This window comes from Acipenser ruthenus, chromosome 16 (assembly GCF_902713425.1).
Source record: "Acipenser ruthenus chromosome 16, fAciRut3.2 maternal haplotype, whole genome shotgun sequence".
Taxonomy (NCBI): Eukaryota; Metazoa; Chordata; class Actinopteri; order Acipenseriformes; family Acipenseridae; genus Acipenser; species Acipenser ruthenus.
This window is the reverse complement of record NC_081204.1, coordinates 12,958,737-12,970,321: the sequence shown is the minus strand read 5'-3', so window position 1 is coordinate 12,970,321 and position 11,585 is coordinate 12,958,737. Positions and strand designations below refer to the sequence as shown.

General features: G+C 38.3%; 1 protein-coding gene across 1 annotated transcript; it reads left to right on the top strand.

Moving 5' to 3' along the window:
* The first annotated feature begins 864 nt into the window (after nucleotides 1–864).
* LOC117412634 (pro-thyrotropin-releasing hormone-A-like) lies at nucleotides 865–4,480 on the top strand. Its single transcript, XM_034021155.3, has 3 exons — nucleotides 865–1,032; nucleotides 1,459–1,664; nucleotides 2,799–4,480. Exons 2-3 carry the CDS (start codon nucleotides 1,475–1,477, stop codon nucleotides 3,446–3,448), a joined length of 840 nt encoding a protein of 279 aa, XP_033877046.2. The 5' UTR covers nucleotides 865–1,032; nucleotides 1,459–1,474; the 3' UTR covers nucleotides 3,449–4,480.
* The last annotated feature ends 7,105 nt before the right edge of the window (nucleotides 4,481–11,585 follow it).

Below are 11,585 nucleotides of genomic sequence, written 5' to 3'. Positions count from 1 at the left end.
ATTATGTTATAAATGAACTATTTTGGGAAACATTGCAGCCAGCGAAATTTTACCCGTTGATAAAATGTGAATTTCTAAATAGACATTAATATCGTTCCATATAGTTGGGGATAGCTTATTTATTACATATTTTAAATGTCGGTGTAAAAATATATAAAGTTTATGTAAAACGCGGTGCACAACGCTTTTAATTTAAAAGTTTATAAACGTGAGAAGTGTTTTTTGGGTAATGTATTACACAGTAGAGATCTTGGTTGGTGATTGATTCATGGATGTACTAGCTGATTTAAGATACAGTATGCACGGGTCTACAGGAGACAACCTACTTTGACAAACGTGTTTATAGCTGTGTCCACAAAACAAGAGTTAAGATATAAAACACACTTTAAGTTCGTGTATTTTAAATTTTTGAAATATACAACTCTTATAATTCTATCATTCTTATAATTCTTCAACAAGGTACAGGTGTTCAGAATATGCCACCAAACTAAAAAGAAAGGCAAAACATGCGAGCAAGCAAGCACATCATATTGATACTTTATGTTTTATTTTATTTAACACAGTTATTTATAACCTTTTTAATTCACTCGTCGTGGTGGCTAAAAGTCTTTTTACATTTGTCTCAATGTAAAGGATGTTTTATTTCAATGAGGATATTGCGCAAGTAGTTTTTTTTTTTTTTGTTTGTTTTTTTCATTGCAGTATCAGACACTAATCTAAGAAATACTAACCAGCGACCTCTACAGTTGAGCAAAACTCCTGCTTTCAGATACTATTTGAATCCGGAATCTGTGACATCAATGGATGGAACTGCCACCCAATTTAGAATAGTGGGGAGTGCGCAGCCACTATAAATGGAGAGCCGCGAGATGTCAGAACAGAACTTCAGAAAACTGCGGGCTCTGTGAACGTGCTGTACAATAGAAGGCTCTCTAAAACTTTTTTTTCAATGATAATGGTCAGATGTTTTAGTATAGTGAAGTAGAAAAAGACGAGGAAGCACATTTTCAGGAACTTGCAATACTCCAAAGGGTAGGTGTCTACTTTTATACTTACACAATATGACCACCGTCATGTTTCTTTATTTTAAGGTCTCCGTCTTTTGAAAACTCATTGATAATACTAGACTGCAAACAATATTTTAAGTCTACTTTACTTTAAATTTTTGTACGGTATTGTCATAATGTTAAATATGCTTTTTTCCCCAATATGTAGCTATTTGAATTATCGATACAACTTTGTAAATGTTTATACCGATAGTTTGAATTAGTACTATGCTTTTTATGTGTGGCAAATCATTAAGGTTTATTAAACTACAATAATTTGACCTCGTTGTTTGTTCTTGTTTTGCGTGTTTTAAACACAAGACGAGCATTCTATTATAATTAGCACACACAGTAATACTTGGTAATGAGGGTTTTGGTTTTAATTTGGTGAATTGCATGTTTAACTTTCCAGGGCGTGCAGTAACACTATGAGGGCTGCCTGCTTGATACTGTTAGCATCTCTTACTGTTTGCAATCTTACCGTGAACTTGGGGCAGCGTGTTTCAAATGAAGGGGAAACCGAAGAACGAGTACCTTTAGATGAAATTCTACACCGAGCCGAAAACCTCATCATCAGATCCATCCTAAAAAAGCTGGAAGTGGAAGACACTGTTAACGGTATGTATTACCATTTTGTCAATAAACTGAAAACACACACACACACACCCATACACAAAAGGAATTTGGTTGGCTTTTTGAAAGCGAAACAGATTTCGCCTTGTTGAATAGTCTCCTTTTAAATGTAACGTACCATCCATATTAGTTGAAGTGATGCACAAATAAGATGCATCTTTTTTTATTGATTTATTCATTTGTTTGTTTTACAAACACGATTTGGGAATTTTAGTTAGGCTACTTATTCTTCGGGAGGTTATATGTTTGTATCTTATAATGTACTGTGAGTGTTGCAATTTTAGAAACATGGTGTGTATTGTTTTATTACCATTAATCTCGGTAATGAAAAAGTGCTTGACATATTTTTCGTAAATCCTGTAAACTATCCAGCTGAAAATGTTGCTGGTGACCAGCAAGAGTTGGAAACTTTAATAATGATTTAGTCAACTGGCTTGCTACTGGAAATCAAAGTGGTATACTGCATACAAAAAGAACAATTGCATTATTGTCTGAATGTAGACAGATGTCCAGTTAAATAGACTGTTTTCTTTTCCTTAAAGCTTCCAGCTCTGATCAACCAAACTATGCTGAAGAGCTGTGAATAAAACTCTAATGAGCACACAAGTACAGAGTGTATCTATTAATGCACATTGCTGGTCATAAATTGGGGGTTTTGTAAATTAGATTTCTGTAAGAAATGGACACAATTCCATATCTAAGTTTGGAAATCAATACTTTATTAATAACTTTTTAAGGCAGTAGTGAGGATTTGCTACTTGGAAAGTAGGTAGCAAAATTGTCTTATTTGGTAGCGGTTTATGGAACTAATGCAATTCCTTGTCGATATCTATTTTGTTTTATCCTTAAGTTCTACAAGAATGAAACCATATGTGTCGTCTAAGCATTTGATATGCCATCAGTATGGTTAACCAGGTTATGTTTCATCAGTGTAAATTAAGTGGTATGAAATTATCCTCTTATCTGTCTTCAGTTAACAAATCATACCAGGAAATCTCAAAGTAACCACAGAAAAATGTTATACATGTTTTGCTCTAAATTAAAATGCATATGTTCCATTAATTCATTACCTGTAAAACAAACCCCCTTGTTATTATTTATTGTCTGTTTTTGTTATAGGACAAGTCTCTCCTCAGCAGGAATGGCTTTCTAAGAGACAACATCCTGGGAAGAGGTTCCAAGATGATCTAGAGAAAAGACAGCATCCTGGAAAACGAGATGAAGATGAAGACACGCTTTACCTGGACGTCCAGAAAAGACAGCACCCTGGAAAAAGGGAGGAGGAAGAGGACTACATAGACGTGCTAAAGAGACAGCATCCAGGGAAAAGGGAGGATGAGGCTGAATCGTATACGGAGGTGCAGAAGAGGCAGCATCCGGGCAGAAGGTCCTTGTGGGACCAGTACGCAGATATCCCCAGCACCCAGGTGGCTTACCTGAGTGAGCTATCCAAAAGGCAGCACCCTGGCAAACGGTACGCGATGCTTAACAAACGTCAGCACCCGGGGAGGAGAAGCTTGGACGAGGAGCTGGACCTTGGGGAGCTTCAAGACTTGGAGAAGCGGCAGCACCCTGGCAAGCGATATCTGGATTCAGATTCCGAGTACAGCAACCCACCTCCCTGTGATATCCAAGACCCTGCTACTTGCAGCAAGGCTAGTTTGTTGTTAGAGTTGCTAGATAATGTGAACAAGAGCAGGGCTGAAGAGAAAAGGCAACACCCTGGGAGGAGGCTTGCTTTAGAGGGGGGATCAACAGATCTGGAGTAAGAGAAAGTGATGTACTGAAAAATATGTTTGTTTCATATTTATTGATGGATTGGTTTATTTGTTTATTATTTAAGACCACTTCAAGGTTCGGTTTCTCTGGCAATATTTGAATCCTCTTGAAAAGGGAGTAAAAAGCAGACATGATATCGTTTTTACGTCAGTTGTTTGAAATAAATAGCAAATAGAGAATTAATTTAACAAGGAAAAAACTAAAAGGTCTAATTTATTTTATACATAATGATGACATATATATTTTTCAATCTATCTATCTATCTAATATATATATATATATATATATATATATATATATATATATATATACACACACACTCGAATTACCAAACAATTTACAGTATATATCCATGAAAACCAAACCTGATAAAGTTATTTTTTTAACCCAAACTATTTATCAGACAGCTTGAATAAAGTGTTTATTAAAATATTGCATACGGTAGCACAGCATGTTTATAGTATGGGAGCGTAGTATATACATTATAGTGGTAGATTAGGTTAGATAGTTTCTTGGTAGATTTACATATATTAAAATTATTCACTAGACAGGTTTTGTGTTATGTTTACTTGTTTTTTATTAAATGAAATGCCTAATATTCATGGGTATTTATAACCAGGTGGTATCCTAATGTGTTATAATCAGTTATAATTAAGATCACTACTTCTCAAGTGGGGTTGTGCGATACTTGCCAGGGAAACTTAATTAACACATGTGGCCTTCAGCTTAAATAAAATGTATCAGATAAAAACAAATGGAAATGGTTCTTTATCTTCTGTACCACTTGTCATAACATGCTGGCATATTTAAATGCAGTTATTCAGTGTAACAGTATCACTAAAACGTTCTTGAGCAGAATCAAATGGGTGCCCAGATTATTTTTCTACACAAAGTTGTTTGTGTGGTATCAACAGATGTTTATTCTGTAAATGATTATTTTATTAAAGCTAGACCTTGCTTTGTAAATGGAAGCCGAGTGACACTGCAATAACAATGTATAATAAACAGAATTGCATATGGAATTAACTTGCAAGAGTCTTGTTTAGAGACCTGAATTTCAGGCTTTCATTTGTTTTACATTTTATAATTTATTTCAACATAATTTTATACAAAAAGTGTTTTCTAGGATACACGTCATTCAGCTTTCTTTGGAAATAGCAGAAAATTGGCAAGACTGTATGTGACCACTTTTAGCTATTTATACCACTAAAACATTTCTAATTCAACTGACGTTCATTCAAAATGCAATTGCCAAATCGCTGAAGAACAATTACTTTTCATATTTCTAATATCTATAGATACATATTATTAATGATACAACAAGCAGACACGGCTCTGTCTGTTATTCAATAATGGAAAGCAGGGCTGAGATGACACTAATTAATGACACATATTCTAAAGCCACTGATTAATGTTGAACCAGTTCACATAGGCGCTACAGTGATTATTAAAGATAAACAAAGACAGGTAAATCAATAAATAACTAAAACATTCTATATAGAAGTGATAATGACATTGCTGTTGTCTGTTCCGCCACAACAATGGGAGTTCCATTATTACCTTATAACGGCACAGCAATGCCATTATCCTTTAAATAAAATTCAAAAATTACAATAAAAGTGTTGATGGTTCCAAGTCACACAAATGCACTGAAAAAGCTGGTTGTGTTTCAAATACTTACAAAGTGATTGCGTTTCAGGGAAACATGCAATTGACTATTGTAGATTCGGTGTCTCACTCACAGGTGTCTAACTAATCCACCGTTTCATTCGACAAAATCAGTTCTCTTGTGTTCTCTGCTACAAATCCACAGGTTTCATTTTAATTGGAAATTCACAAGGCGGCTGCCGGGACTAGTGTAGTACATAGAAGGCAGAAAGGAGGTGTTAGTGCGACAGTAACGGGTGAAGGAACCCGACTTTAGAGAAGTGGATTGCAGCCTGAACTTCTGAACAGACTGCGGTCTGGATAGAAAAGAGATCCCCCACCAGAGAGTCATCCTCTGCGGAGGAGAGGGCTTGGTCTTGAAGGCTGCGGCCCCGGGGATCTGAAAACATGAGAAAAACTCTGCTGCGACAGAGCCGTCTCGCGGAGACCTGAAGTAACAGTAAAAGGGGTTCCCTGACCGATGCGGTGCTGCCCTCGGATGAGGTGAGACTGCGGCCTCTGAAGCTGGGAGCAGAGGAGCGTCCCACAGGGAACCTGTAAAGAACAAGAATAGGTGGGTTCACTGCGATAAGAAAAGCGCATGAGCTGCGAAAGGATAGTGTGGCCGGGGGTCCCCTTTGACTCACGTGGTGAGAACCTCCCTTAAATAAGGTTGAGGAAGCGCAGCTTGCCTAAGGTCGGGGAAGTGAGGCTCACATTCCCCCCCCCCCCCCCCCCAAAGTATGGACCCCAGGCTCCCCGCAGAACCTCACCGTGAGATACAACAGAGCACGTGCCAATGCATAACATAAATTTGAGGATGAAAAAGACATACAAGACGAACAGAGAGGGGTTAGAAGGGTTGTGTGTAATGATTTATGTGTTCACCTGCCGCTCAGTGGAGAGAAAAACCTCTGGTAGCCCCGACAGTCAGGTGGCCCCTACTCCGGGCATGCCAACGATTTTCTGATGGGCCATGGCAATGTCGGTGTGAGATGGTGAATGTATGTATCCACTGCTGATGAAGTACAGCGCCCCATACTCTTGATTAGGTGGACATTGATGATAGCGCAGGCTGCTGAGGTTGCTGCTCCTATCTACAATGATGAGCCAATCTGAAAAGGGAGCCAAGATCTGCTGTAGTGGGAAGCAATTAGAAGTAGAGGACAGGATCTGCAGAACGGTGCAGTGATCTGAGGAAGTAAGCGATGGAGTGCGGTCAGAGTGTGCAGTGGCCTGCTGTAGAGAGTCGCCAGCTTCGAATATGTATAACTTGTGGTGTTATACTGCTGTCTAGAGGTTGCAATTGGAATTAAAACCATTGGCTTTAGTGAAGCAGGGTAGAATATATTTGGGTATTGTGATTAAAATCCTTGTTTGCGTATTCTTTTTAGATTTGAATAATAAATACATTAGAACAGCATTTTGGAACAGTTATAAAAGGAGTTAACGTAGGTCTACAAGTCGAGCCAGCAGTATTTAGATGTCCCAATTCGGTGAGTTGGACTTGCTCTCGCCGGTTGCGAAAGCGCAGCAGCAAGAAGCCAGAAGATTGCAGTACTGAGGCTCAGGATCGCAGTGCCTGATGAAGCTTCCTGGTCACCATGACAACTTACCCCTCCCAGAAGTCACTCGATGAGGCGTTGCCGTGGTAACCATAGTGTGTGAGGCGCCGGTGGAAGAGAGTTGCAGTACGGCAGTGTTGTTGGAGCATGATCCGTCGCAATCACAAGCTGCTGCTTGTCGAAATAGTTTGTAACGGGCTGGATAGGTCTTTAAAACGTTGGACATACCTGATGGAGGTCCATGACAGAATCTTCTGATGGAACGGTAAATTGTGCTGGCTCTGTGGGAGCGGTGCTGAGCGGGGGAGGGGCGCCAGGTTGCAGACGAGGAGTGAAGACGAATTCAGCAGGCAGTCTGTTTTTAACAACCCGTTCCTTTCTAATACAGCCGTACTGCTGCAGAACACTGGACAAAGCTTTGTGGTAGATATAAATCGATCGAAGACCAGGCAATCGCTGACAACGGGGATGTCAATGTCTTGTCAACAGAGCTTTAAAAGTTTTAACGGAGGTCCAGTCTGTTTAATGGAGACGCGGATAAAGTTGATGGAGCTACGCTTTGAACGGCACTGTTGCTGGGCTGGATACATACTGGACATGGCAGGAAAGACTAATGTTGGAGCTCCTGCAGCAAAATAGAGAAACTGAATGATAAGCATCACCTGAGTAGGTAGGAAAATAGTTGATAATATCTTGGCAGCGCTGTGCAAAGAAGCGACCTGCAGAGAAAAGAGCAAGAATTTAGATATTAGCAAAAATGTTATGCTGAAGCATGAATGACGGGGTCTGAGCGTTTGCTAAAAACAAAAAACACTAGACAGGGAAGGTGTGTGTAATTAGGGTTTAAATAGGAGATTGGTAATGATAGGCAGCAATTAAGGGTCCCGGCACGCCCCCTCCCGAATCTCGCCGAAAGGCTAACATATGAATAAATTCAAATAACAAACAGTGTCAAATGTTTCAACCTGGGATATGAGGAGGTGTCTCTCTTTAAGTGCACAGGTGAGGCACACCTTTACAGTGGCTCAGCATAGTTCTTCATCCCTGCTGGGCTTGTGGGTGAGACTTTGTAGTCTGTTTAACCCTATGCATATCACCTGCTTTCTAAATATCTTGGTAACCCTGAAAAGATAATCATTGATTTTAATAAGCTAGTCGTCTTACAAAAGCAATCTGTTGTCATTCTTTGAAAAGGAAAAACGTCTTCGAGTGTAAGAACATAATAGCACTATAACATAAGCAAAGTTCAGAAGGATGTTCATCCAGTTCCTAGTACAGTTAAAGCTAATTGTTCCCAGAACTGTATCCAGATGGCTGCCAATAAAGGACCTCAGTGAATCAGCAAGAACAACAGGGACCTGAGAATTTCTCAACTTCAATCAAGTCTAGCCCTTCTATTTTCTATGCTGAATTGGTTCAGTTCCTTAAACCTGACCTTATACCCTTAAGCCCTGGGATTACTACACAGCTGAACACAGAATTCTAAGTGTGGTCTCAAAGGTATTACTCAACCTCATCTATATTCTACAGGTTTACTAGATAATCAAGTCTTTCTATTTATTTATTTATTTATTTATTTATTTCATTTATATAGCGCCTTTCATACCGAAGTATCACAAGGCACTGTACATAAATACATAAAAATACAATAAAATACAAAATATACAAATAATAATAATAAAAAAATAATCATTAAAAGCTAGCAATTATTTTGCATTAAAACCACTAAGATAAAAATGCATTTTATAAAAATGTGTTTTAAGTTTAGACTTAAATACCCACAGACCCAGCTTCCCTAACACATGGAGGTAGAGCATTCTATAGTTTAGGGGCTCCAAAAGAAAAAGCCCTACCTCCTGTATTGATTTTATTGACCCTGGGAACAATGAGCAGCCCCACTTCCTGTGATCTAAGAGTGTGATTTGGGAGATACGCTGTCAGTAGCTCCTGCAAATAGCTAGGTGCTGCTCCATTCAAGGCTTTATAGGTCAATAATAAGATTTTAAAATCAATTCTATATTGAACAGGGAGCCAGTGATATTGTGATTTTTTTTGGTTTTAGTCAAAATTCTAGCAGCGGTATTCTGAAGAAGCTATAGGCGGGACACCACACGTTTTGGGATGCCAGAGAGGAGTACATTACAGTAATCAATTATTGAAGAAACAAAGGCATGTGTTAGTCTCTCGGCGTCAGATAAAGAGATAATAGGTCTCAGTTTGGCTATGTTTCTCAAGTGATAGAAGGATACTTTAGTAACTTCCCTAATATGAGACTCAAATGATAAATCAGGATCAAAGATAACCCCACATTTTTTATTTCAGTTTTAGGATTTGATAAAAGACTGCTAGGGTCAAACTCATGCAATTTTACATTTTTTGGTTGGTTATGGTAGCCTACAAACATAACCTTTGTTTTATCTGAATTCAACATTAGGAAGTTTTGAGACATCCAGCACTTGATATCAGCAAGGTAAGCAGCAAATAATACCCCGACAGAAGTATCACCAGGTTTTAAAGAAAAATACAGCTGGGTGTCATCCGCATAACAGTGGAAGACACCATGTTACCTAACCATATCAAACAATGGTAACATATTTAATGAAAATAGCAAAGGACCCAGAATAGAACCTTCTGGAACACTGCAATCAACTTCGGTCAATGCTGATTTTTCCTCCCCAATAGAGACAAATTGATACCTATCAGATAGGTAAGATTGAAACCAGGATAAGACAAGGCCAGACAGTCCCACTAAGTATTTGAGCCGACTTAATAAAAGATGGAGTGGTCTACGGTGTCAAAAGCAGCACTTAGATCAAAAAGATTTAGAACCGATAGAAAGCCCAAGTCAGAGCTTTTTAAATTCCTCCCCACTTGATGCTGTCAGTGATGAGTCCAGCAATGAATCTGGGCATAAAAAGAACACAGGCCCATCATTTCTGGCCCCTTAATATAAGTCCCAGTTTTTCTACAATACCAGGTTAGTCTGGGTTAGGCTACCAAGGCCTGATCCTGTAACCTTACAGGCATTAAACCTTTAGTGGAGTCAAAACCAGTCGAAATCACTACATAATCATGAATGCATGACATGAATCATCTATAACTATAAACACTCATTCATAAGATATCTAGAACCAAAAAAGTATTTCAACAGAAATGAGAGAAATGTTTGCTGTTTCGGAGAACGCTATGCAGGGTAATTCTACTGTATTATTTCAGATGAGGGGGCTAAGGAAATTTATTCTGAGACCATGCAATTAAAAAATCAGTGGTCTTTGAGCAGGCCAGTGGATCATAAAGATCCCTAATAACCACCCTCCCACCCCTAGACACATCGTAACATGCTGCTGAAGAGCTTGACCCATTTATATAATACATTACTCAGCGCTGTATTTCATTTACACTTACCTGGAATAAAATAAACAGTCCATTAAGAGCGATATTAACTTGGAATCGCTTAACAAACAGTTGATAAAAAAATAACATATATAACGAATGATCTGTGCATCACACAATGCAACCCGTTCCAAATACACCGAACATGCAACGCGTCCCGTGTACTGCACTTTAAAAAGAGGTCTCTATTTCCTGTAAATTGTTGGTTTAGTTACATTTTTTCTTGCGGAGGTAAAAGAGAACTTTTAGATGTAAATGAAAACCTCTAGCTGCTGCAAATAGTAGCAGAAAATGTGCAAGTAGTGGTGAGCAGGTTTTAAAGGGATGGGAGGTGGGATCAAGCCTGTGTCCGTACAGGGGAAACCACTGCAGTAATTATTAATCAGAACCCAGCTCAGTTTATTGTTAAATTAAATATGATTTAAGATGACGTGGAGGAAACAGTGTAGTAAAGATCACAGTAGTAGCATAGACATATTTTGTTTCTTTATTTTTGCAAACAGACACTGAGGCAGCATATAGTCACATTGTTAGTGGTTTTGTCTACATGATGTAGACAATGTCCACTAGTTGAGAAACACAAAAGTAATTCACTTGTATTCAAATTCAGGACTCCAGAGATAAAAGGTAAGTAACAATGCTACCCAGCTGGCCCCTCTCAGGTTTTGTCTTAGATGAAAATATAGCAAGTTACTGGGAAATTATGTTTTATCCGTGTTAGCTTTGAATAGAAGAAAAGTCGCATTCAAATGACAATTAAAAGGAAATTGTTTTAGGTACTGCAATAAATGAATTTATTTCAATGGCCTATAAAGCCAGGAATCCCAAGGTCTGCAGAGAGAGAAAGAATGCTTCTTTATAATGTAATGGAAAGCTAAACTAAAGAAAGTGGCTGCTTAGCCTTGCAAACCTATTCACAATTTAAAAAGAGCTGCTTCATCAATTCTCTCTCTGCCACTTAGTTGTTGTGATGCTGTCTTCAGCTGGAATGTATTATTTAAGGTACTTTGTTTTGTTACCTCTAAGGAGAATAATGTAATATTTTCTTGTATGGTATTTTAGTAAAACACACACGCCACCTAGTGGAAGGATCTTGTACTTGATATTTCTTCCTGCAAGTATTTATTCCCCAACAGACAAAAATAATGCTAAAAACAATTTTGCAGAGCATATTCGGAGCCTTTAGTAGTCCAGCTATTAAACTTTTAATAGCTGGACTACTAAAGGCTCCGAATATGCTCTGCAACACAAACCTTCAACACAGTCTTTCATGTTTCAAAAGCACAAGCAGGTCAATCAATCAATCTCAATCAAGTCTTGTAAAGACTCCTTTTATTAAGTCAATTACAAGGTCCACAAAAACTAAAAGCAACCATTACAAGTGCAAAAAGTTCATTTTTCTTCTCTCAATACGACTGATACTTTTTTAATATATTTCTCAGCAGGATAGAATGACAAGGTAAATCCGCAAAAATTGTTTTCTGACAGCAACAGTCCTCTACTGATGAAGGCCCTGTCGTCT

Coding starts and splice junctions, on each gene's coding strand:
- LOC117412634 (XM_034021155.3), top strand. CDS start 1,475: ATGAGGGCTGCCTGCTTGATACTGTTAGCATCTCTTACTGTTTGCAAT. Junction 1,665..2,798: donor AGTGGAAGACACTGTTAACG/GTATGTATTACC, acceptor TTTTTGTTATAG/GACAAGTCTCTCCTCAGCAG.